At 39.7% G+C, this 26,514-nt stretch overlaps 1 protein-coding gene across 7 annotated transcripts in view; it reads right to left on the reverse strand.

Annotated features, from left to right (window-relative positions):
- The window catches only part of TMEM94 (transmembrane protein 94), a 71,327-nt gene extending 50,202 nt beyond the window's left edge, over positions 1–21,125 (reverse strand). For 5 of the 7 annotated variants that reach the window (XM_063293123.1, XM_063293122.1, XM_063293120.1 and 2 more), the window contains exons 1-2: positions 21,007–21,125; positions 28–147 (exon numbers count right to left, since the gene is read on the reverse strand). In XM_063293123.1, coding sequence (XP_063149193.1) covers positions 28–147; positions 21,007–21,030 — 144 coding nt within the window. In that variant the 5' untranslated portion in view covers positions 21,031–21,125. Of the gene's footprint in view, positions 1–27; positions 148–7,111; positions 7,204–9,635; positions 9,830–21,006 lie in introns of those variants that run through there. The other 2 variants (XM_063293121.1, XM_063293125.1) reach the window with 2 other exon arrangements.
- Between the last annotated feature and the right edge of the window lie 5,389 nt (positions 21,126–26,514).

The raw sequence follows: 26,514 nt of genomic DNA on the forward strand, positions 1-26,514 counted from the left end.
TACATGTCACGAAGTTGTAATGCTTACCTTCCATGAAATCACCTTCTTCCTTTCCTTCTGATGCCCTTCCAGCAGTGTTGACAGCTGTTCTCTCAGAATAGTTAGGGCTTTTGTTGTGGTCAGGCCCAAATCTGCAGTCATTTCATCCTGAACAGCAAAAAGCAAATCTAGTATTTCTTCACAATCTTTCCTACCAGGATCCTGTAGATATACTTAGCAGTTACCCCTCTCCTGAAAGAACTGACAGATCCTTGTCCATAATAATACTGTATCTTTCAAAACACAAGCAGTTCTGCAGCTTAAACTCTCTATTCTCTTTTTTGCTATGGGATGATGTTATTCACTTGTCAAAGTACTGGGAAATTGGAAGATTTCCTACTTTATTTCCTATTTCTTCCTATACAGTACTTTCAAGCTTTCTATCTTGATCCCTGACTAACTTCATTCTATGTAATTACACAATTCCATTTTCTGGGTTCACACAAGATACTGAGTCATAAACTATCCAACACCTTGATTCCTGATCAGGGATCCCTGATCTCATCTCAGTAGCAATGCCACTCTGTCCAAATCGATCTCCAAAAGGCTTTGTTCTCAAGTTCCTCCTGTATATGAGGTTTCATCTTTCAGAGTTTTGTAGTGCTTTCACTTGATTCACGTTAACCCCATTATTTATATAAATCAAACATTGTGCCAATTTTCAAAGCAGGCCAACAGATTCCTTAAAATTCTAGGGAGATGCTATAGCACAGCAGAGAAAAGAATACAAGATAGTCTAACGAATCCAATATACTCTCAGCCTTCATTTGTCTCACATGAGAGAAATGTCCCATGTATCTGGAGGACACGAGGTTGGTGAAAGTCACATTAGAACATTCTCCTCTATAAACTCAATTTGAACAGGAGCTGCCAAGAAGCATTTCATTTCAGGCTCAACAGTTAAGCTTCCCAGCAGATCATGCCCATTTTCAAGAACTGGAAAGAAGACTGCATTTTGAATAGTCTACTTCTGAAACTAAAGTATCTTGGCTAATTTGCAAGAATAGATAAATCCTGCCTGATTCACACATCATGGTAAGCGATAACATCAGTCTGGAGCAATTTTCCCCCTGTTCAAGAGGGAAAATACAGTTTGCAAACCATCTCATGCTAAGATAAAAATAAACAAGTACTGTAAGATTATGACTTAGTATTATATGCAGGGCAGTGAAGGGCATCAATAAAATAAAAGTAAACTCTGGAGCCATGACAACTATGAAGGTGTTCATCATGTGCCTGCTTCCCAAAAGACCTATCTTTGAGCTGATCTAGGGAAGCCAGAGTTGCCAAGGATAGACCCAGGACAACTGCCAAAGAATGAGTGTTTCAGACAATCAACCTTCTTGGAGAACCTAAGTCTGGCTTTGACCAGCAAGCCAAACTACCTGAGTCTGCTGTCTCTTCTGGTTCTGTCTTACTCTTTTTTAGGAAGATGAAAATGCAAATCTCTCTGCAGTAAAAATGACCATGTAAAACAAGAAATTCTCATAGCACACAGACAAGTCATGATACTGCGTATCTGGCAGAACTAAGAATAAATCCGGATGCAATATTCCTATTTGGCTAACTCTAGGACTTAAATGATTGCTCCCTTCTTTTATCAGAAGACAACCAGACGGCATTGACATTGTGGCAAATAAACACCATTCCCCTATATTTACAATAAACCCAAAAAGAAAATGCAAGTAATGTTCCTAGCAGTCCCATTTGGGGAATAGGACTTCCACAGGCAACATAGGACTACATGACCCTCAAATCCAATCAAAGCTACATTTATGCTTGAGCAAAGATTGTCTCACATGGAGTTTCAGTGACTGCCCTACTAGAAAGTAGCTATGAAACAGGACCCTCAAGCAGAGGCCACCAACATTCAGGCGTAATGAATGGCTGTAGGATGGTGAAGCTTTTGATTCCTTCTCCCAATTCTCAATATAGCTTAACTCCATAACAAGATTCTCCATCTCTTTTGCCATGCCATGCTTATTCAACAGCTCTCCAGGCGTAATTTCTTCTTATTTTTTAAGTTAAATCTTTTACATCGTCTTCCTATGCTACAAGAATTCTGGCTGCTAAAAGTACGCACACCAGGGCAAACTGTTCTTCTTCACCCATTAGACTAATCATCTCCTCTATATATTGTATAACTCCACTATTTCTCTGCACTGTTCTGAACATGTAAAAATAGTGCAAAAATTTATTTGCTATGCATATGGGTTTGGCTTCTGTTCATAACATGGAACATGATTAATGCCAGTATGCCAGTACAGGCCTTCAAGTTTCCCAAACATGGAATTTATAACAAATGGATGTGAAAAACTGGAGCTGCCACAAATCTCTCAGATTTTCAATCGGAAGAGTGCAGAAGTGACAGACTTTCTGATTATAATAATCAGTAAAGGCAGATGACCTGTTTCTACTCTCATCTGGCAGTCAAAGGGCGACAACAGGATACTTCAGTTAGTTTTTCTCTGTTATTGGGGTCAAACACTGTAGTCATTAGTAAAAGTTGGCTTTTGATTCAAGGGAAATTACTAAGTCCTGATGAGCATAACCTGGCTACTCTTCATTGCCAGTTACCTTCTAGTGACCTGGTTAACATATCATACAAAGATATTGTTTGTTAAGTAGAAATAAGTCACAATTGGCTGGGTTTATTTTATTTTAAGTTATCCTGACACTAAATGATAAATCATGGTTTACAAACCACAGTGTCTGAGTTCTCACAGGACATTATCAACACAGAGCCATAGCATTTGTGGTCTGCTAGCTGAGAGATTAGTACTACCTACAGGGCCATCAGTTCCCCATCTCCAGAGCACTTCCTACCTCTATACAGTAAACTATTTGAACAAGAAACCGAGGGAGCCCAAAGTGCAAATATGAACAATGACCTTGAAGTTGAGATGTTTTTTTTTTTTCCACAACTTTTCTGCTTCAATTTGATTTCCCTCTTCAGACCTTGAAAACTTGTACTCTCACCTTCCATACTTCTTACTCACATCCTTCTCACGTATTTAGGTCTACAACGCCCTTTTTCATAGACTGCTGTGACAAATTATGGACTCATTAGTTTATTTCAGCAGGTATTCTACAGCTTGATTTGCACAACCATTAAATCTCTTTACCACTAAATGTCCTTTTCACATATTTAAGAATCAGGCACAGCAAATTAATAACGTAAACAGACCTAACTCTTCCAGACCGCACACAGTTTGTGTTCACATTGGCTAACTTCATACTATATCATTACACAATTAACTCATTTTCTGGGTTCACACAAGATACTGAATCATAAACTACCCAACAGCTTGGTTCACACAACCAATTAAGCACAAAAAACTAACCTAGTAAAAACTAACTTACAGACTGTACAAATATATCTACTAGGTCTTTCGCTGACCTGATTTAGTGGTTGTGCAAATCTAGCTGAAGAATACCTGCTGAAATAAACTAATTAGTCCATAATTTGTCACAGCAGTCTATGAAAAAAGGTATTGTAGGCCTAATTTATTACTCTTTAGTGCTTTGGTTTGGAAATAATTCCCCAGAGTCTGGCTAAAGCAGCAACTCTCTGCTGAAGAAAAACGGAAAACAGCAGGAATTATAACAGAAAAGCAAAGTGGCAAAAACGTTCAAGATTGGTTCCAATAGAAATGCAGCAAGTTAGAAAGAGAATGCTGAGTAGGACAAAGAAATTGTGTTCGTAACACTGGTGCCTGCAATCTAGTCTGCGTTTGTTTTCCAACATGGGAAGCAATCAATCGTAGCTCAGCATTTGCCTCCTTTGCTCAATTGATGGGTCAAGATTAAATTATTAGATTTAGATTGCAACCCTGCCCCCAGCTCTAAAAGGAATACGTGGCTGAGAGAAGGCATACAACTGGCACTTACAGACTACACCCCAAAATGAAGCAACTGCAGCCCACAATACTGTATGTGAAAATGCCATCTTATTCTATCAAGGTACTATTGTAGACCACCTATGTATATGTTGGCAGTGATACAGGCTAATCAAGGAATTAGCAGGATGGTGCACAGACAAGTCACTCCCACCCTGCCATCTGACTTTCTATCCCATGTATCAGCTCTGCAAACTTCCACTGCCCCAAAACAGGGAATGGTGGCAGCTGCTACCCCAGCAGTCTTTCAGGATAGCTCCCAACTTCAGTGTAACATGATGAGGCAAAGTTTTACTGGCTAAGTATAGCTAAGAAAGAAAGAACGAGAAAATGGTAAACAGGCAACGCAAGGGTATTAAAAAATCGCAGCAGAAGGACATTTCATTTCTATCCTTTCTTGGCTTCCCTTCCATACTTTTTTTTTTTTTGCCTTCAAGTCAGTTTTTGACTCCTGGTGACTGCCTGGACTAGTCCCTGCAGTTTTCTCAGCAAAGTTTTTCAGAAGTGGTTTGCCATTGCCTCCTTCCTAGGGCTGAGAGAAAGTGACCAGCCAGCTGGCTTTGTGCCTAAGGCAGAACTAGAACTCACAGTCTCCCAGTTTCTAGCTGACGCCTTAAACGCTACACCAAACTGGCTCCCCTTCCACACTGGTGCACTCCAAAGCTCAGATATTTACATTGTAAGGGCAAGGGGGAAATAGAAAAGGAAGATTATCTTAGTAGTAAAAGGGAGAGAAGAAAAGGATAACAAGCAAACATGATTGGTATTAACCATTTTTTAAAAGAACCCCAACCCCGACCCTAACCACTGTTAATATCAGCATGCAAGAGAAGAACAGATGGGGAAAGACAGCCCATGCAATCCTATGGCCGATCGTGATCGTTAACCAATGTCAGCGTATGAGAATTATTATATAATTAAAATTACTATTTGCTTTATTCACCCTTGAAACCCTCAAGGAAACCATCATTCTATAGCTATCTGGGCATGATCCAAACACAATCTGAGATTGTATTATTTGTCTCAAGTTTATAATTTTTAAGAAGTTGACATACCTCCATATTTGCCCAATCAAGCGGGCAACATAAAGAATAGCTTAATTGGTCATTTCTGATTATTTGCATCCCTCCAACACAGAGTTTAACACTACTTTATGGCCTATAAATCCAAGACATAGGTTTAGACCCCTCTGAGGAATTACTTCGACACCCCCTCACACACACAAACACACCTACATACAAATACACTGGTGCCAGTTATGTACCTATTGGGAGACACCCAAAATAGTCAGATTGTTCTTCACTGTAGAAGCAAATCTGTATCACATTCCCCCTCAACTCCAGGCATTCAGGGAAATCTTTTGATAACTAATTAAGCCTGAAGACAGTGTTTTACCTTGATGTGTATTGGGAGAAGCATTATTTTATTCAAAACCACTGGTGTTAATATTTTAGATCAGTGGTTCTCAATGTGGGCCATAGGACCATACCATATTTCCAGGGGGACACAGGAAGTTTCTGAGGGGGCCACCTAAATTTAACTGCCAGGTGTATGATCAATTTGTCATAATCCTCACGTCTCATTCTCTGTGCTAATTTCAGGAGCATAAATACTGAAAAGTGCTATAGTTTACAACAAATATCAATCAGCTAACAATGAGTGTGATGGGTCACCAAAGGTAAATGAGGCTCAGAAGGGGGCCATGAGCAAAAAAAGGTTGAACACCCCTCATGTAGACAATAACTATATATTGTATGGTACAGTGATTAAAATGTTGATCATGGATCTCCCCAATTCAGATCACTTGATTTGGAGGTCAACGGGTGATTCTGGCTGCCTATCTCTCAACCAAATCAAACTCACAGCTCAGGCAAATCCATAGCAAAACACGGTTTAATTCTGTCCTTAAGAGAGTGTACGCAGGAAGCCCTGCTCAAATAACCAAGTTTCAGGAACAAACCACAAAGACAAAACGAGAGGACATGCTTGTTTCTAGTAAGGGGGGTCCTCTGGCTTCTGGGTCACTGCATACATTCTCTTTTAAGTTAACAGCCATGTCTTTGGAACGACAGTCCCTTCAACATTTGGTTACTCTAACTTAGCAATACAAAGCAGGCCTACCAGTCCTACAGAGGGCTGATTTAAATTGTCCCTATTGGTCATGACTCCTGCTACGAATACATCTCCTTTTTTCTGGATAACCACATTTTCAGGAGTGTACAAAAACAGAAAGCCAGATGCCAATAGCCAGGATAAGCCTTGTGCTATCAATAACCTAAACCTCTGTGTGCTTGCCAACTCCTCCTTCTTTTTAGACTACTGAGAGAAGAAATGCTCCTCCGGGCAGCCGTGTGCTGTGCAGTTTCTCTACTCTGTCCCTCTGGTCCTCTTTGCCCTGGCATACTACCCTAGGGCTGGATCACAGTACAGCTAACACATGCCATGGGAATAGGTGTTGTGTTCTGTTTTTAAGACATATTGCATAATGTGACATTAAATAAAATATTCTCCTTATTTCCCTAACTCTGAAGGATGTCATGGGGACTGTTGGGAATTACATACACTTCCACCACTGCTGAATGTAATCCTAGATTTATTAATCTGCAAGGATGGATCATTGCCATAGTTGCTTCCCCTGAATAGAGCTGGCAAACCTCCCAATTCAAGAAATTTAGTATACACCATCCTTGCTACTTTAAAATATGGCCTTAACCCAAATCCATACATTCCAGTACAAAATAATATTCAATGCTGCAGTGCACGACCATCAGAAGAAACAGGCAAATCTTAATTGCTGAACAGGAAGAGGGATTCCTTTTAACTCAGGCATGACATCTACTGTATTTAGTAATGATATCACCCACATAACAGAATGCCGTCGAAAGGAAAGCAATCCTATCCCTAATCAGATATCAATTATCATTTAGTACAGCTCACCAGTGCTAAGTGCTCTCTCACACGTTCTCTCCCTCTCTCTTTCACACACACGAACATGTGCGCGCACACACACACACACACAAACACACACACACACACACACACACACACACAATCCTTGGAAGCATATTAGTAACTCAGGAAGCAATCCAGGAATTTTTGGGGTGGGGGAGGGAGCCATCTTGAATTAAAATGTTAGATAAAGGGAAAAAAAGAGGACAAAAAGGTAAACTTACTTTGCCACTTTTGGCTTGCTGGGACATCCACAGATCTGGCTGTTTAAAAAGCATCTGGGCTAAGATTACTGCGCACCACTTGGAACCTTGAACAGCAACTTCCAATGCTGCTATCCACAGAGAAGCAGAGAGCGAGAGAGAGAGAGAGAGAGAGAGTGCGCAGAGCACAGCGCTGCAGAGAAAGAGAGAGAGGAACAGCAGAGTGAAGCACCAAGCCACTGATTAATACAGCCTGTTGCCAGTCACGCTGCTGTATGCTGGATACAGAATCAGAAGCGGGGGAATGAGAAGAGAAAGATGGAGAAGTTCTTTTCCATCAGGGGCAGAAGGATGCATTCCAAGCCAAATAATCCCATGAAGTATCTATGTAGGGATGCTGAGAACCAGGTCATACATTTAGAGCTGATGAAGGCTCAGCTCTGGTCACAGTGGTAGAGAGAGTAGAGCTGGTCTAAAAAGGGAGAAATCAACCTTAGGAATTGAGAAAGATTGTGAATGTTCATATAAATTGAAAACAGACATTTATCAGTCAAACTCCTCAAGTGACAGGCTGTGTATTTCTCAGGCCAATTATGTCAATACAATTGAAAAGGTCTAGAGGACCCTCAATCTGCTGAGCTCTGTAGGTATTTAGTGCTTCCTACTGAGCATCCTCCTGCTCTCAGCAGGACTTCCCAGCAGTAATCCAGATGGGGAACAGCTCTACTCCACCACCGAGCATCAAATATTCATAACTTCTCAAGAGGAGACACCAGAAGAAAATGCAGTACAGGTTATTAATAACCACCTGATTGTTCTGTGGCTTGCCACTTACCAAGATATGAGTGGCAACAATAATACAGGGGACAAGGGAAGGACACGGGGCTAACAAACTTAATTGTCATACTACTATACTCAGCTAGCAAAAAAGGAGGGAAAAAAAGAATTACAAAACTGACAAGAGTCAGGCCATTTCAAGCCACATCCTATTCAAGGGACTGTACCACACATCTCCTGTTATGGGGTGAGGATGTTAAAAGTTAACATTTTAGCCTGACTCTAAAATTGCTTGCATGATCAATCTGCTTCAATTATTTGAGTATAGAGCTGGTTATGCTGAATGAAGATCCCCTGCTTTTTCAGCAACCTCTGAATGACTTCCTTATCCAACTGCAAGCATCTCTCTCGCATGCATAATCTAGCATCCTAACTGGTTGTCTCCAATATTCTTGCCCACTTGAAAAAAGCAGCAGGTGATCTTTGCAGTGGTTTTTAATATAAAGTTCTTGTTTAGTGAAATAAGCAACACTTTAGAACACTGAGAGCCAAGGGGATCTCCTATCCCCAGGGTCTCTCTGGTAGCCTTTCTACCTCTTCCACTGGTCTGATGACCTCAGGCCCAGAAAGCTCTTTCAATCAGAGACCTCTTCTCTCTTCTCCCAATCCTTCTCTTCTAGTACTGGGATAGATAATCTTCTTGCCCCAAATTTTCACACAGAATGATGCACTCTGTGCTACTGAGAGTCACAGAAATCAAAGTTGGCTCAATCCTGGGAAAAATCATGGCTGTTTAAAGTGTTGCAGATTGGTGCTAGGTTGGCATCCCCAAGAGCTTTTACAGAAAATCAAATTACTTTCCTTCCCATTAATGAATCAAAGCACTATATGTATTTCATAAGGCTGTGCACATTGGAAAATGATCTGGAAGAAGCAATACAAACTGCATGAGAGCACAGCACCACTCTACTAAACATGTACATCTTTTCAAAGGCTTCTGCATAAGTCTTTGTGATTCTTAAAGCAGCCGTGTCTTTTTTTTCCAACAGTAAAGCAGTGTTTCTCAACCTTAGCAACTTTAAGATGCGTGGACTTCAACTCCCAGCAATTCTGGGAGTTGAAGTCCACACATCCTAAAGTTGCTAAGGTTGAGAAATATTGCTATAAAGTATCATGGTGGTTATGCAGAAGAGACCACCAAAAATATTTTACCTCCTTATAACATAGTTCTTTTAAAGTAGGGAAGAGCCTCTGTGGCATAATAAATGAACTTGGAAGATCCAAATCAAATTCAGCCATGAAGCTAACAGGAAGATTACAAGCAGTCCCTATCTCAGCTAACTTTATACAGTTGTCATACAAATATAATGGGAGGAGCAGAACACAACATAAACAACTGTCTTCCCCAACCTGGTAGCCTCCAGAATCAGTGAACAGAAACTTCCAGAATTTCCAGCCAGCATAGCTCCTGGCTGGGTTTTCCAGAAGCTGTAGTCTCACCATATTTGGCAAACATCAGCTTGATGAAACATAAGGAAGAGTGTGTTGATATGTAATAAAAGGAGGAAGCTACAATCTTACTATGATCTTGCTAAGGCTGGAAGACAGCAACAAAGCGACCTGCCTTTTCAGTTCAACATGTCAATGCACACTACTCGTCAAAGCTGCGCACAAGGTAGAAAGTCAAGCACATGTAAAACTAAGTTCTCCCAAAATGATAATAAATTTAGGTGCCATAAAACTCGTGATGAATCCTGCACAAGCTCACCGCCACAGTTTAACTGCAACAGAGAGGGTTCCTTGAGGCGCCTTTTGCCTAGGACAGCGGGTAGTCAGTCCTTTCCCAGCCTTGCAGTCAACTTGCTCTGGATCGGGCCCAGCTAGAGACACACCGGGCATGACCCCAGAGCCTCTTGCACATGAAGGAGTCATGCTATGGCCCCGCTTTGTACTGAGAAGCGGCTCCTGACAGGCTCCCTTGGCCTGCCTCCCTACTCCCTGAAAAAAAGGTTTAATTAATATTCGTTGAGATTTGAGCTGGACAAGCTCCCTGATTGTTAACTTTATCAAAATTTCAATTTTAAAATTATTAATTTTTTAAAAAAATTATTTCATTACAATATCAAACCCCCCAAATATTGATTGTAATTATTGGTTATCAGTGATTACCAAGTTTATATTATAATCTGTATGTACATATGCGTAGAAGCAGTGTGGTATAGTGGTTAAGGTGTCAGATGAGAAATCAGGCGACTGTGAGTTCTAGTCCTGCCTGGGACACAAAGCTAGATGGGTGACCTTGGGACAGTCTCTCTCTTTCAACCCTAGAAAAAGGCAAGGCAAACCACTTCTGAAAAACACTGTCAAGAAAACTGCAGGGGACAGTTGTTTGACTTAAAGCCACAACTTTTAAGCAGGTATGTGACATACTATTATACTTTCTAGTTTATATATTTCAGCTAAGGAATATGTCAGCATTTTAACACGTTGCCATTACATGTTTTTGCTATTTATTCATATACTATACTCATATTGTGGTGCACAAATTTGTACTTTGGGAAAAGATGCACAAAAAAATTTTTTTCTGCACACAGCGTAACAGATATTAGAGGGAACATTGGCCATGAGTAAGAACGAGCAAGGAAAAACACAGCAAGCACAATAAATAAGTAAATAATAAATAAATAAATAAAATAAATATAACCAAAATAAGAATTTATCTCCCAAGTATAAAAAGATCTCTTATTGGGAAAGCAGACTCCGCCCCACTCCATACTGAAAAGGAGAGACAATGTGAACTTCACCACTAGCAAACCATTGCACTTTCCAGAATCATCCAATCATTCCTGTGCTAAAATAACAGCAAAGACAGGCTTTCAGTCACTAGGATAGCTGGTGATGCTGCAAAGACTTGTAAGTCACTAGTGGGGAAATGGCCTATAGCTGAATGGTGGAACACACATTTTCAAAGGATAAACATCTCAAATTCAGGGAACTGCTGATTAAAACAGACTTTCTTAACTTTGGGCCACTAGATGCTACTGGATGTTGTAGCTTATTACTAGGGATTAAGTACTCCAAAACCATAGGGGCATTAAGGTTGGATGAAAACATCCCCAGGCTTGGAAAAATACTCTTTGCTTGAGACGCTGAAGATGTTGCTGGTCAATCCAGAAGCTTGGCTCCACACTACGCCACTCTTTGGATAAGGCAAACAGTGGATGGCAAAGAAGCCGTAACCAAGAAAGTACAAGGTCGTGTAGCCTCTGGGAGTTGTGCCCAACTTGGAGATTTTATTTACCATTATTTCAGGCATTAAAATGCCAGCATATATAACTCTAGGGGTAAAGCTCAAGAAAAGCAGAGAGCATTTGCGGTGCTGATTACAAAAAGAGCCCAGTGGGGAAGGAAGGGGAGGGGAAGGAAAGAGAGGCAGCGTCTTTCTCCAGGGCATTGTGTTTCCTAGACGACACACACACTCTTGAGCAGCACAAAGGAACACAATGTCTTGCACAGCACAGCTCTCCCGCCACAACCTCCCAGCAACACTATCCTCCTTTTCCTTAACACCATTCCTAGGAAGTTGCTGGGCTGCTGAAGCACAGCTACTGGGAAGTGGGGGTTGCACAAGAAAAAGGGGGAGCAGTCTTGCAGCCATCTGGCCTGGGAAACTTTCAGTCCCAAACACAGCAGTTAAGTGAGCTCTCAGCTCTCCAGAGAAACACTCCGGCTCCGCGGCAAATTGTTCTGCAACTGCTCTCTCATCACAATTTTGAATGACTGCGTGGCAGTAGCCCCGGGGATGGAATTAGGGGATGCTTTTACCCTGATTCTGCTAAACAAAACAGGGCACCTTAAGTTTGAAACTTAACAGAACTGCTGTCTACATTGGCCGAACTTTTCCCTTGATAAATAAATGATAATAAATATTCTTTATAATTTAGAAATATTTAAATTCTGTATACATGCTTTTCTGGGGGGGTTTTCCCATTTATGTGCATTTTTTAATAAAACTTGTAAAACAACCATTTAAAAAAAATAAAAATAACTTTTCCCTTCATAAAAAGCCCAGATTCTCTCTAGCTGAAGACAACACAAAACCATTCTGGGTGCTAACAGGAGGATCCTAAAAAAGCACAATGTATACTTGTTTCTGTTAAAGGTGTCAATCCAGAAGAAGAAAATTAAAACTGGTATTTTTCAAACAGGAATTATCCCAAGGAAGCAGAGGGATGGATGGGAGTACGGACCACTGATTAAAATAAGAAATGAAAGGAAGAGTGGTCTGAAGCACTGGAGCCATTTCATCTCCATCTTGTTCACACTGTAAGCTGCATATGAAGAAAGGCTGGAATTCCAACAAAGGGCACCAAATCCTGGGTTGCCTTTGTTCATGGCAAAATATTCTGGTGCACAGTTATCACAGAGATTCTGTCTGCACTTGCACTGGCAGTCAATAAAGCACAGCAAGGCAAAGCTCAGGAGATTCATCATACTGCAAGCAACAGGCCAGGAAAAAAACAGAAGAGAACTGTAGAACCTAGAAAAGAGAGGCAAAACGGCAGCTGATAAAACCCAGTAAAAATGACAGAAGAGGCCAGGCAGTAGGCCATAGCATGGTTTGTTTCATTTTGGTTTTGCCTAGTTTTTGAACCTGGCTACAGTAGATCATTCAACAAATGGTGACTGTGGTTTAACCCTGTATGAATTCAACTTCAGCGAAACAGGAGGGGTGCTCATTAGAAACCACGAGAAGAAGGTAATCTAGTCTCTGTTTATTGCAAGAAAACACATTTAACTGAACCCATGTGGATACCCCACCCCCACTCCCCTTAATGTCCCCACTCGGTCATTTCCCATCTAAACAATATTATTGCCCAGAATATTTCCTCCAAAATAGGAGGACAAGACTCCTATTACGGAAAACACTAATAGAAATAAAGTTAGCGGACAGCAAAAAAAAAACATAATTTCAGGAATTCATGAGTTACAACAATCCTTTTCTTCAACACTTATGAATCTACAATGTACAGAACCAGGAATGGATCAGACTGTTTTTCCTCCACTACTTACATGCTGGCTCAAAATCCTAAGAAATGGTTCTCTGAGATACATAGTCAAACCGTGCTACATAATGATAAATATAACCATTTTGCACAGTTACTTATTACTTTTATAAATCACAGCTTCTATCTATTAGACCACTGGGCTAATGTACAGCAAGCAGTAAAGAAAACATAAAACCAAGGAAGAGGATAGCAAGCCCATTCACTAAATGGGTACCTTGTTTTGTATATATAAAGGAAATATATTCACAGGGCTTAATTCAGATAGACAATAGCTGAATTAACCCACAGAGAAAACATGTGCCATTTGGCCAGGCAGGGAACAGTAGGAGATGCAGAAAATTAATACTGCAAGAGAGAAGTAAGGGGTTGTGGAAAGAGACCTCACAGCAAAATTATATATGTATAAGTGGGCATTACTTACCGTCCAAGGGTTATAAAATATAGTACCTAGGCCTGTGTAATGTATAATTTATCAAGCCTAAACACAGAGAGTTATAACAAACCATGCTATAGAAACTCAATATAATTTAACTTGAAAACTGAAAACACACAGACAGTGAAAAAATTAAAATTTACCCATCCCTAGGCAGAAGCAAATATATACTTTGCTGATTTTATCATCCTTCGCAGACTTTAACAAAAGTTCATTATGTATACAACATTTAGGCTGAGTTTAAACATTATGCTATATAAAGCTACAGTTGTCTGTTTATGTTTTAGCATGTTGCATGAACACACTGCAGCTTGTCAGCTGTAGTTAATGGTTGGGTAAACCCAATTAACTGTGGTTTCTTCAACAAACCATTCAGGAAACAATCACAGTATGTGAATCCAGCCAGTGTACCACCTTAGCAGCTGCCATAAAGACAATCTTATTTCCTCGATAGGATTATCTGATCTCTGAGAAAATGTCATTATCCAGAAGCACTATAGTATAGGAACAGGAGAAACTAACAAAATCCTGCAATACCGGAATTGAACTAGCAAAACAGAATTTGCTAAGTTGCCTTGCATGTGCATGTCCCAGGAAGATACTCATTTTGCCAATATTAGATTATTTCAACATATTCCAGAGAAGGGGGGTGGGGTGAGAGAAAGGTTAGAAAATAAGTCTTCTGGGTTTAAGAGATACCTGGACAATCACTTAGGGTATTTGCTCTCTTGTTCTGTGATGCCCAAACTGGGTGCCAGGCAATTTAGCATCTAATAAATGCTGAATCTCACCCTTCATTGGCAATGGAATCCTAGGAATGACAGGGGCTAGAAATCAAATCTCCTACATTTCAGACTCTTGGACTTTACTACAAAGCAGTTACACAGAGCAGAACTCGTGAACCTCAGCAATATTGCCTACACATTTTGTTTTACACAATCAACCCATCAATACCTCTAAAAAAGTAACTTCGAAGTTTTCAAATACACTTAAAATACATGCTGCATACCATCTCCAGAGGTTATCCTACATTTGCAGTTAAAACTCAACTACTAGGAAAGAACTATTTGTCCTCAATCTTTTGGACACTTACCCCTTAAAAGGCAATAGGGATTCAGATCATGTTTGCACAAAGTTTACTTGTACTGTTTTATAATTGAGGGTTTGAATATTGAATATTCTTTCTAAAGAAAAAAAACAGCACTCAGATTGAAAACTAGAATGTCAAGAAAGATTGTCAAGAGCCCTTTGCCCACATGTGGGAGAAAGAAATCCTCCACACAAAAAGCCATTTTGATAAAGAACATTCAATCCAATGTGTCCCAGCTGTAATCTGAAGTAGTACCACCCAGATACATATTTACCACCTGAAGTAAAGCTTTATTTGCCTAATGATATGTTCATTTTAGTAAAAACTAATATTTTACCCAGGCTTACTTTTTTATTTCAAATTATTCCAATAAGAATGGAAGATAACATATTAAACGAGTGGCAGAGACAAATAACTAAGTTTATATGATCAAACAAAAGATCAAGGATTAAGTTTAATATTCTACAAGACATGAAAGAAACTGCAGATACCACCTTATGGCTGGTTTACTTTTATTGAGGTCTACTGACTCCCAGATGGTTTGGGTAAATCTTTGGCTGAATACCAACAGAAATGCATAACTTGGAAGAGATTATTCAGTGACAAACACTGTATTAAAAGTATGGGATCACTTCAATATTAAACATTTGTCATGAAAAGAAAAATGGATCAATAGATAGCAATTCATATAGTCTGCTTAATCCTTAATAAAATAAAAATGAAAGCTTTCAAGATTCTTCGGAATGGTCAGAATCACCTCACTAGTTTCAATATCTTCAAATGAGTAGTATAGTGCAAAAGGAATTATAAAACAAGGACTTAAAGGCTGGATTGAATTAGAAAAACTTGTAATGCAAAACTCAGAACATCTCCTGTGGCTTATTTACAAGTTGCTATTGAAATATGACTCAGAAACTGAACTAGTTAGGCTGTTTGATTAAATGTTTGCAGAATCTAAACAGGACAACTGATATGCAACAATGGGAATATCAATGGAAGATAATTATAAATTTATCTTAAACATCACAGAGGAAACTGATACAAGATATTTTACCACCGGGATGTTACTCCAGTGCTGATTGCCAAAATAGATACAGGTAGTCCTCGTTTAGTAACCACAATTGGGACCGGCAACTTGGTGATTAAGCGAAACAGTCACTAAATGAAACCGCAACTATGTTATGATCTTACTTCAGCTTTCCTTTGCTTTACAGACCTGTCATTAAGTCATAAAGTTACTTTTTCATCACTGTTGTAACTGTGAATGGTCACTGTACGAAGCAGTCACTAAACAAGGACTAGCTATAATTTATTTTCTGAAACATTTGGAAATACAGTAATCCAGTTAGATCACTCTTTCATATTCCAATAGAAGAGAATACTTGGTGGCAATGTCTGAAAGATGATGTATTATAGAATGAAACAAATCTTAAATTTAAGATTATCTTTCCTGCCAGCTATTTCTCTGTTAAACATCAGCAAACTTTGTATACAAAATATATGAAGATAGCTCTGTATATGATAACAGTTATCAGATATTTAATTATGCATCTTATTGGGAATCACACAGACTTTCCTCTTCAGAAGAATGCAAACTGAACTGTGAGAATATGTATTAATGTCAATAATAATTTCATATTTGAAAAATAAGTCTGATACAATGTTTAATTCACCTTGGAAACCATTCATAGGCTATAATTCTAGATATGGACTTGCACTGCATTGAAGTTTGGGTTTCTCTTAATATAGGCTTTAATATATTAATCTTGCATGACTTGATAGAAGGATAGAACATTTTTGCTTAGATTTAAACTCTTCTTAATCGTTTATTCTGACTTATGAGTCTCATTATACTGGCTACCTTTGTTAATTACTGACTCAATTTAAATAACGGCTTTGATCACTTTTATATTTAGCACTGACACGGCTGTGTTTTTAAATATGTATTTAAAAAAAAAAGAAAAGGAAAAAAATGGTATTTTCAGTTTTAAAAAAAAGGGAAGAGAGACAAGGAAGGTCAGATGGCACGTTACATGAGAAGAGTAGAAAAAGCAACAAGCAGCCTGTCTGTATTTAAGGCAACAGCTGTATGACAGCATGGTAGCAAAGCTGAAATGGTAAGACTGGATTCCGCTAACTGGGTCACAAGTCAGTGGTATACGCAGTCATACAGTGCTAATTAGCCAGGATTTTAAAATGAGTGAATGAACCAAGAACCATCATTAATATCTATGCAGATGACACTATTAACTACATCTGCACAGAGTAATGTTAAACAATGAGTTTAAAATCCAAATTTAGACATGCTAAAAGCAATTATACAAAATACCTTCATATTTTATGCAGCAAAGAAGCTCCTTTAATGCCCAGGGGGAGTCCTATTCCTAGCAGAATCTGAAAGTGTCTGCACTTAGAATGCTTACCAACAGACATTTGTCATTCAGAAATGCCATTTATGTTGGGGAAAGCGCAATTACTAATGAAAACTGCCATCAATAACTTGAATGACTACATGTGTGCTTGGGCCCTGAACAGATTTGCCTCCTATTATGCAGTAGCAAAAAAATGCTTCTATTTCAGTCAATCTGCAAACACAAACATACACCTCATGACTGAACTCATAAAAACATTTCTTCAAGGAGCAGTAATTACGTCGCCAACTGATCAGTATTAAAGTCGGTCACTGAACCATCATTGGCCAGCTTTGTTAACTTCATTGGAATGTGGCTCCTGTGGCTGTTCAGTTAGAACAAAAGAATTGCATAATTCAACGGTACATGTATCTACGATTCAGGAAGAAAGCATACGTTCCTGGAATTCCCTAAGTCCTCATGATCTCAAATTAAAAATCATGCAATGATGACTTATGCATATATCCACTAACATAATAGAGAGCCACATCAGGTACAAATTCTGAGCTCATATGAAAGGCAAAACATCCCAGGGAGAGATGTATAAATGACCCTGTGATAACCAGATTGATTTGTTTCTAGAACAAAGGTTTTTACCTTATTTTAGATACAGCTAGATCAAAAATGTATGGTCAAATAATAATCTGTATCAGCTCTCTCAATATCATGTCCATCAGACCAATGCAACACCTGAAATCCAGGTGAGCATATCCTGGACACAGAAACTCCCCCATTCTCATTCACTCAGGTCTTGGTAAAACATGCCAGGTGTGGCCTGTCATCTATGATCAAATCAAGGGTGATCATTTCATGGATGAGAAAAGATTTATTACAAACAGACCTGGCATATATCCACATCGCTTTGAGTCTAGATTCTTAACAATCCATCTTCCTGCCTCTTGAATTGAGATTCAGAGCCTGGAAGCAGAGAAAGGCTGCAAATTTCCCATCTCTTTTCCCCAGTAAAGACCCACCTGTCTTCTGCCACGCTTCCCTTTGCCCATCACAATCTGTCCTCCCTTCCTTCCTATGCCCCTCCTCCACCTACCAAGCCCCCTCACCCCTCTGAAGAAAGGAAAGGGGGATATGCCACTCTTGTAACTACATCCTCTTTTGATCCAAAGAAGATCTCTCAACATTGCTCATGACCCACACTGAAGGAGGTGGTAGTGACAAGACTGTAATTTCTATCCTTGTTTCTCTTTCCCCAACTGACCCTAGGCAATATGCCACACTGCCAGGCTGCAACTGCAGAGAAACATCTCATTAAAAAGGAAACAAACAGCAAAAGCACAGGACACTAAAACATCCTACCAGTTCTATTGCCCCTGTAACTGAGAATTGAAATGAGCTACATGGGGGCAAGTGAAGCCTTTCCTGACCAATCCAATGAAAAATTAGGTCCAATTTATCCTGTTAGTAAGAGGTTGCCATATCTTATGCTGTCATTCACAAAGGTGCCTTTAGCCTGGCTCTTGCAACAGCAAACCTAGAAATGGGGTCCACAACACAATATAAGAAAATTATACAATCAGTTTTATGAGCTGCCAATCTGGGATAGGTTTAACACAGCGAATGGAGAAATGTCAGTTTTGAGTAAGAACAGTTCCATAGCCCTCCCTTCCTATCGGCATTCTGAGCAAATTAATTTGTAGAACGATGCAGATTAAAAAACCATGGAAACTGCACATACAACTAAGCTTAATTCTGATATACACTCCCCCAGCATCCCTCCTCCTGACCTTGAGAGCTAATTTCTGGCTAGGACTACCAGCTCTGGGAGGCAAAAATATAGATTAAAGTTAGAACTTTCTATATCTCTTTGCTGCCATCTTATAAGCATCCAGATTTTGGCAGCCTCAGTCAGGTAGCCCTATTTCTGATTATGATATGCTTGACTTGTTCTCACAAGCTATGTGTTGGAGAGATATATTCAGAAGAATTACAGTGAAATAAATGCTGTATTTCTGATTTGTTCATCTCTGAGTTCCTCTATTTCTCTTTCATCTCCCCATTTCTTCATTCAGCTGCCGCATCACACCTCACAACAGAATCATCACCGAACTGGGCTAGAATCATCTAGCAGCCCTGATCATCCATACAACAGGACAACCAAATTTCATACCCATGGTGGTCCTCAGGTTATTATTTGCTTGCATTCCCAGAGAGCAGAAATGGGCAACTTTCCTAAGGATGGGAGCTGTATTTTAATTGTTTTGGCCTCAGGGTGGCAGGTATATGGTCTTTCATCCTACAATATAGCTAGAGGTAGCAGAGCCATTTTTTAAACCATTTGGGGGAGGATTTTAAAGGATGAAACTGATATCTTAACCCTTGCAAACGTTTGAGGCACTCAGTTCATCCCCTAAAACCCCTCAAACTCCAAAAACACAATGCAAAAAAGAGCCACGGCCAAAATTATATGTCTTCTACATATGTTTTGGGATGTTCAGGGCCACAGAGAAAGGAGTAAATGAAATGCACCATATAACTTCCTGGTCTCAAGCAACTGTCCCCATTCCTACAATAGATGTAGCCCCAAGAAAGTTGGAATGTTTGCATTTCCCTTGTAATGCACATATCTGCTATTCACAACAGCTTCATTTACACAAATCTGGACAAAGGACCTCCCACAAAAAGCAATCAGTTCAGAATCCTATGGCATCTGAGAGCCAGTGTGGTACGGTGATTAAAGTGTTAGACTAGGAGTGGGGAGACCCAAGTTCTACTCAACCCCTAACCATGGAAGCTCACTGGGTGACTTTGGGCCAGTCACTCACTCACACACACCCTCTTGCTTTCCCCCCCTCCCCCAGCCTACATCTCAGGGCTGCTGTGGGCAGGGCCGCAACTGGGGGGACGGGGGAGCAACTGGGGCATGTGCCCCGGGCGCCATGCTGGTGGGGTGCCAAAATGAGTGCTGGGGGGGCGCCAAAATGGGCACAGAATCCATGTTTGCCCCAGGTGACACAGACCCTAGTTGCGGCCCGGGCTGGGGGAAAAAAAACAGGAGGAGGGAATGCTATATATGCCACCTTGAATTCCTACACAAAAAGCAGGATATAAACCTAATAGTGTAAATGAGTGATCTTCCTTGTGAATCGCTACCAAGGTATACATAATAACATGTTTAATTGCTTTTTTAATTCATTTCCATTTTAGTTTTAATAGTAAGATTACAAAAAATAACAGAATACAAAAAGGAAACAACGAAATTGACAATTAATAAAAAAAGCACCCTAAACAGAACCAAGAAATAAAAGAGAAAGGAAAAAGAAAAAAGAAAACCTCCCCCAAATTTAAAAACCTGGTACAAATGAAAAAATACCAAATCAAAACATCTAAAATGTATTTATTAAGCATACAGGTGGTCCTCGTTTAGTGACCACAATTGGGACCAGCAATTTGGTCATTAAGCGAATCAGTTGATAAGTAAAACTGCAGCTGTGCTTACTATCTTACTTTAGCTCTTCTTTGCTTTACAGACCTGCAAAGGTTGTAAATGCAAAGGTTGGTCGTAAAGTTACTTTTTTATCACCATTGTAACTGCGAATGGTCACTTAACGAGGCAGTCACTTAACAAGGACTATCTGTATAGAAATCACTGCTTTAGGCTGCACATGATTCTGCCTGACAAAACACATTAGTGAACTTCATTTTCCAGATTCTCATCAATGGAAACTAGACTGATGATGAATACTTAACCCCTCAACTCTCCCACTGAAATCACTTGAAGCACATCCAATTATCTAAGTGTAGATAAACAACATATCATAATATAAGGATAGGTCTGTGGAAGAATGCAACAGATTTCTATTGCCTATATCGTAAGAGCAGTAGTAACGAAAAGTAACGAAAAGGTGGATTTTCCCACATTAAATCAGCTTACAGAAATTTAAAGAGAGAAAGTAGAAGTGGATTTTGTGGTTGCACAAAAAACAAATCTTGATAGATCATGAGTTCAGAAGCATTTTATTACTTAATGCTAATTATATGTCTTCATTCTACGCTTCTAAGTTACTACTTCATACCTGGTGGGCCTAAATCCTAATGAGACAAGGACTTGATCTAACAACTGAAATCTAACAAGCTTTAAATGTCATCCTACAGTAGATAAGCATGAGCAGAAAACCTACCTGATGCTTCTCCTTGGAGTCCATGGTTGCTCAGAGCACTGCGCATACCCAGCAAACCACAAGAACCATTCTATGAGAGGTCCTCTTCCAACCAATGTATGAAGGTCAGTTAATGTACTTTTGTGACACCGTCTGAAAAAACAAATGGGATAGGAATCATTTTTTCCTCTCACATCTTTAAGGAAAATATTCTGCATAATTTAAGATCATGACTGATATAAGCAGTAGGGAAGCAGAGTATCACTCCAATTGTATCTTTTTTTTTCAACTCTTCAGTTTACAAAGCTGTCCGTTAAACAGCTAAAAAACCAGCATAATGGCTAGAATAAAGACTCTTGTAAAGCATAACATGATGAACATCTTGGCACTTGACACATTTTCTTGATACATCTAGGAGAACTGCCAAATTCTGCCTCAGAACAAGAAGCCAGATTTCATCAGGTGCAGCAAGAATAGCAGGTTTAAATGCCAGCTGGGACAGAGCTGGCTATCATTAACGGCCATTTATTTTGTCTTTATTTTTGTCTCTAACCAAGTCTCTGCACAAATAATCTCTGCAGGAACGAATCTTCCTTTTTTCTGAAAACAGATCCAAACCTTGTTTGTTAAATCTGAGGTATCATTAGCCAGGCCTGAGGTTCTGAAGAAAGTGGCCAGAAGATCATCAACACATCATATTTTTAGCATGGTTTGGATTATCAGAGTCTCTAGCTGGCAGATTTCTTCTCCCAGTTTGCATTTTTTTGACCTGTGGATCAAGGTCCACTCATGATCTGCACCTTAACTATAGATTTGTTAGGTGCAACACCTTGATTGAACTCTTTTGCCTGATATATAAAATGAACACAGGTTTTTTAAAAAAGTAGAATTCTGATATATAACCTAATATAGCTACAGACACTACGTCCCATACATAGCTACAATCCAGGTAGTACATGGTTAAGTGAAATGGTGTGTTTAAGTACTTTCTATTTTGCTAACTACCAAATCATCTAGGAAAATAATATTTTTATCAATAACAAATCGGTTATATACAACATCTTCAACTAGGAACCCTAACAATATCAATATTGTTGTCACTGTTGAAAAAGGCCATTATCTAGAGACCCAAAAGAGACAAAGTTAATATCATGCATGATAATTATGGATCTACACATACGATCTCAAAAAAAGGATGAAGTTAGCACACTGCTAACCAGGATTTATAGTGGTCAGACCCTTTACAGAATAAATAAAATAAATATTGTGTATAAATACTGATCTATGCCGTGTCTTAAAAGATGCAAAATTTATCTTTTCACTGTGCATTTTTTCCTTGTTCTTAACAAAGAAGGAACTTGCCACATCCCCTGGCAATGTTTTTTATTTTACTTACATGCCTTCATGCTGATATACCCTCAAAATTGGTCTTCTATTTGAAATGTAACTCCTATTTTTATTATGACTCTTGCAGTGCAGCATTGATCAAGGTATCCTAGGCTTAGCTTGCTGTATCAGCCCAGTTAGGAAAATAAATAAATAAAAAGCAGGAAGAGGGCCCAAAGGAAGAAAACCACAAAAATTCCCTTCTGAAGAAGCTAACTGTGGTGAAAATCCCATAACCTCTAAGCTGCAAATTAGAAAAAGGCCAGGGCTTTTCCTGCTCACCATCTCCACCATGGCCCCAAAGTTCAAGAACAGCCTTTCTCTGGAAGTTAATCTTGCCCTGAAATTGACACACTTACTCACTGGATGTAAATCATATGTAAATATGCATATTTGTAATATATTTATTTACTTATTTACTTATTAGATTTCTATACTGCTGCAATCTTAAGATGTTTTGTGGCACACAAAAAATAGTGCGTAAAACCTTCAATTAAAAAAAATTGATGATACAGTAAGATTAAAAAATATATGTAAAGAAAAAATCAACATTCACTCTAAACCCAGAGCAGCATACAATTCACCTGATGGCATTGTCTCAATAACTAAGCTAAAAACATCTTCTGGAACAATCTCTCCTCTCTCACAACCACTGACTGGAACTACTTACTCTCACTAGATAGGCCAGGGCTATCTACTGGCTCCCTATCTCACACCCAGAAGAGCCTCTGAGCCCAAACAGGGGCAGTTTTTCCTCGAAAGACAGGCCTCCCCCTGTCTGCACAATGTATGTCTAACAACTAGGGGTGCTAGTGTCACTGTAAGAACCAGGGCAACCTTTAAATAGCAAGACAGCCAGGCCTTTAAACACCAGGTATCTTGTTCTCCCTACCATAGCCAATGCCTCCTTCCTTTCTGAGTCCCAGTTGGTAAGACAGCCCTTTCTATTGGGGCTCCCTGAACCAACCCAGGAGAGGAAAGTGCCAGTGGCTCCTGGCTCCCCCCTCTCCTCTTCATCTAACCCACCCAACAAGACAGATGGTATCACCAGTGCTGCCACTTTTCTGGGCTGCTGTTTTTCTTGATGCTACTTCCATTGGAATGATGATTACATTTCATTCTCCACCCTAACCATCCAATCCATCATGGCCACCTCCAATGGCTTGTCCAACAAGCCTGTCTTCACTGCAAACAAGACTCTCAGTTGCTTCACATAATCATATTTACCCTCCTGTATTAAGAGCTCAAGCTCATCTTGTTTATTGCTGATACTCTGAGCAGAAATGTATAGACAATGAAGATCATGAACTTTTTGAACCAATGTTCTGATTTAGAGGTTTGCATAAAAGGTTTTTAGGGGCCATGTATGTCTCTATGGTCTCAGGCTGTGCCCACCTGCTTTCGGCATTCCATACAGATTCCTGTCTAGGCAAAGATCAGAAATAAAGAGAGGCATGGCACTCTTCAAATTAGCAAAGCCAGAGATTAATTAAGGTGGTTTATGAACTGACCACGAACAGAGCTCCATAGATGTCCACACCTAGCCATGATGACACCAAAATGACAAAACAGGCATTGTGACTTCACAGGGGAAGCTCTGCCCTTTCAAACTTACATCCCAATTTTGCACACAAGTACATAAGGAGCAGAATTTGCATCATTTTGCCACTTTCTCTCCTTGCCTCTCATGGATGCTCATAAGCAACCTTCTGTTGAGTCCGCTGCTCTGTAGCTTATTTGTACAGCATACCTTTCTAGCAAGGAGACAAAACAGAAGGTAAGGAATTAGGGCCACATCGATTGGAATAGTCAACGTGAGAAGTACTTGCATGTGGACATTTCATGGAGATCTTAGCACTGTGATCAGACAAAAGCCTACTGCAAAGAATCTGCTCATTGTTCAACAATAATGCAACAAGAGCTAAAATCTGAGCAGTCAGCAGCTCCTGAGGAATAAGCTATTACAGATTTGCTAATACAGTCCACGTTAGATGCATTTAAGGGTCTTTTTTAGAATGGGGTCAATACCTCTGCTGAAGAAAAGAGCTGCATTGAGAGTGCAGACTATCAGCAAGTGCACATTTTTTTTACGCGGCTTCAACCAAGACTACAACTTACAGAAGTCAGAATTTTGCTAAAGACTACAAGGGGAATCAGTCTACTGATCTGATACCCTGGGTCTGAAAGCAAGAATCAAGAAAAATATTTTCTGGGGAATCCAACTCACAGCAATACTTTCAGTGGGAAATCGCTGGACAAACAAATCTATTTAACCTCTTTACAAAAAAACCTTAGATATTTTAAATAGACTCAAGTCTATCACTACTTCAGTCCCAGAAAAAAATCCATGTGAAAACCTCAAAAACAGAGCAGTTATTTGTTGGGGAGTCATTAGGAATCTATCAGTTGCCGTTTGCAATTGTTACATGGAAGGGAAAAAAATCTGCCCCTGAAGTAGTCTTTGTCTTGGATATACTTCTGCTTTCAACACATTTAATGAAGGGGATCCCACTGGAGAATTGGTTGCACTTTCAAACTACCCTTACAGTTAGGAAATCTTTTCAACATTCAAATCTGTTCTCCTATAATTTAAATTCACTATTCTGTGTTCAGCACCCTGGAATGATAGAGATTAGGCTTTCTTCTATGTAACGCCCATACAGATGTTTAAAAAGTGCTATTAGATCCCCACTCAATTACTTTCTTCAAGGAAAAAAATACCCAGATGCCTCAATCTCATAAGACCCAGTTTCTAGTCTGTCTTGATTTTTTCTTCTCTGCACCTGTTCAAGCTTGTCTGAATCCTGCTTAAATTGTGGTATCCAGAATTGGACAGTACTAGAGGTGGAGTATGACCAATGAAGATTATAATGTAACTATAATTCCCTGGAATTTGGAAACAATACTTCTGTTGATGCAACCTAATGACACTTCCATGCTGCACAGCTTTCTCTCCACCTCCAAACCCCAATTTCTCAAAAATAAAGTTGAACCAAAACTTCCATCACCTTCATTTTTTGCTGGCTTGTACCCAGAACTTGGAGGTGTGATAAAGGCAGAACAAAGTCAACAGAAATAAAGATTGCCACAAGCCCCAGCTTTGCCAAAATATAGTTCATTTTCAGCTAAATTTGCATATTAGAAAAATGCTGACTAAGCTCTTGAAATACTGTAGACCAGTTTTGAAGAGGACTATCATGTCAGAACTGATCCAGGGGTTGCACAAAGAGTGTAAAATTTGCATTCCTCTTTTTAGCAATCGCATCATATTACTGAGCCATATTTAGCTTCAACTACCATGCCAGGTATAGTATTACTAAGTCAGATGTCCTCTCTTCTATAATTTGTCATGATTTCTTTTTCTTAAATGAAGAGAATTACATGGCTCCCTATTCAATATAATTTTGTTATTTACAATCCAGCTCTAGAAAGTTAATTTTGAAACTTGTTTCTGCCTTTTAAGGCAGAGGTTCTCAGACTAATTGGACTGTGATCTCTTAGGGGGCTGCAAGCCAATTTAGGGGAATCTCCCACTCTGGTCATGGACAAGCCACTGGCACTGGATGAGGTCATGTGTCCGGCTTCCTGGGCACTGCCCAAAGCAACCCAGCCAGGATCAAAGTGCTTTTGCCAACTTATCTTCCCCATCCTTCAAGAGTAGTTCTTCCCAGCTTCTTCCTAGAGGGTGTCACACTGGATCCCAATGCTGAGCTTGTGCATTCATTCCAGGCAGGCCAAGTACCACACCTCTTCTACTTCTTGTAGGAAATAATGCCTTGCTACAAAAGGCCACTTGCACATAGAAAAGGGGGAAGATGAGACTATCAAAAGCAGTTTGATCCTAACAGGGCTACTTGGGTGGCACTCAGGAGCAAGTTGGGACTCTTGCTGGAGCTGTTGCTACAAATGCAAAGGCTACTGACAGAAAGCCTTGGTTCTGGGGGCAAGTGTCATGAGTAAGGATGGCGAGCAGGGGGCTCCCATCCAGGCTGTAAAGCGCATGCGTAGCACTGAGGAATTAGGTAGCCATTCCAAGAGACCCAGATTGGGCCCCCCTTAACCTTTGGGGTTTATATGTCTGGGTTTTCCCCCCGCTTCTTCAGTTTGTTAGGATTTTCCTGTTATGTAGCAACAATAGAACAC

Source organism: Candoia aspera, chromosome 2, assembly GCF_035149785.1.
Source record: "Candoia aspera isolate rCanAsp1 chromosome 2, rCanAsp1.hap2, whole genome shotgun sequence".
Lineage (NCBI taxonomy): Eukaryota > Metazoa > Chordata > Lepidosauria > Squamata > Boidae > Candoia > Candoia aspera.